Below are 1,187 nucleotides of genomic sequence, written 5' to 3' on the forward strand. Positions count from 1 at the left end.
ATCATGGCTGTGAGTTGATCATAAAACTCGTCTTTAATGTCAGTTGTAGCGGAGAGTGTTGGAGCATAATAATAATAATAATAAGAATAATAATAATAATAATAATAGTAATCTTTAGACAGGGTGCGTTATGACAAAAAGTGGTTTACAGAACGGCCCTGTATAAAGTAGATTAATAGAGGAAAATAAATACAAATTACAGACGTTGAGAAAATATATAAGCTTAAGGGATAGAATTGCTACATCACAATACTTAGGATTATGTAAAAAAGCAAAAAATTGGTAGTTACAAAATACTACGATAAAGACTGCACTTTCATTTTAAACAATAAAGTTGATTTAGATTCCTGAATATCTGGATTAAGATTATTACAATCATTTGATGCCTGATATGTTAGTTTTTGTTTTCCCCAGTTTGTTTTGGGAGCTGGAAGATGCAGTTTGTTACACTGGCGGGTATTATAATTCTGAAAGGCAGTGTTATGCTTAAAATTAAAATCAAAGTCAATGATGTTATTCAAGCATCTAAAAATAAAAACGCATCGGTGCATCTGCATCTGTCGTCTTTGATCTAAACGCCTCCTTTTTAAGGACTCAAGAGCATCGGTGGCGGAAGAATACTTGGCCTTGTCAAGAATTATTTTAGCTGCCTTGTTTTGTTGGGTTTGGAGATCGTTCAATAATGTAACATTGTTTTTGTCACCCAAATGATGCCACCGTAGTCAAAAATATGAAGAATTAGAGAATGGTAAAGTATCAACCGAGCGTGTAATGGTAAAAGATGCTTGATTCTTCTGACAAGTCCCAGTCGCTGATTTGTTTTCCTTATGATATTTTTAACGTGATCACCCCAGGATAGATCTTTGTTCAGTGTTGCACCCAAGTATTTGAGAGAGCTAGTTTCTTCCAGCGGACTGTCGTTGATATGGATAGCGACAGTGCGTAACGACTTCAGACGGCGTTTACTCCCAAATAAAAGAAATCTAGATTTAGAACAGTTAAGAGTAAGGAGATTAGACTGTAGCCAAAGCGAAGCAGATTCGAGGTCTTTGTTTAGAAAGGTCTCCACGTCCTGAGTTGATTTGGCAGAATAATAAATTAAAGTATCATCAGCGTAGAGAATGATCTTACAATGCTTGAGATATTGAGGTAGATCATTAACGTATATGATGAACAGAAGGGGTCCA

At 35.5% G+C, this 1,187-nt stretch overlaps 1 protein-coding gene across 1 annotated transcript in view; it reads right to left on the minus strand.

Moving 5' to 3' along the window:
* LOC148736874 (protein CFDP2-like) overlaps positions 1-5 on the minus strand; it is a 615-nt gene extending 610 nt beyond the window's left edge. The window contains exon 1 of the mRNA XM_088749199.1: positions 1-5. This exon is cut by the window's left edge and continues 610 nt beyond it. Within this exon, the coding sequence (XP_088605325.1) occupies positions 1-5 (5 nt within the window).
* Positions 6-1,187: the final 1,182 nt, after the last annotated feature.

Source organism: Stylophora pistillata, chromosome 2, assembly GCF_964205215.1.
Source record: "Stylophora pistillata chromosome 2, jaStyPist1.2, whole genome shotgun sequence".
Taxonomy (NCBI): domain Eukaryota; kingdom Metazoa; phylum Cnidaria; class Anthozoa; order Scleractinia; family Pocilloporidae; genus Stylophora; species Stylophora pistillata.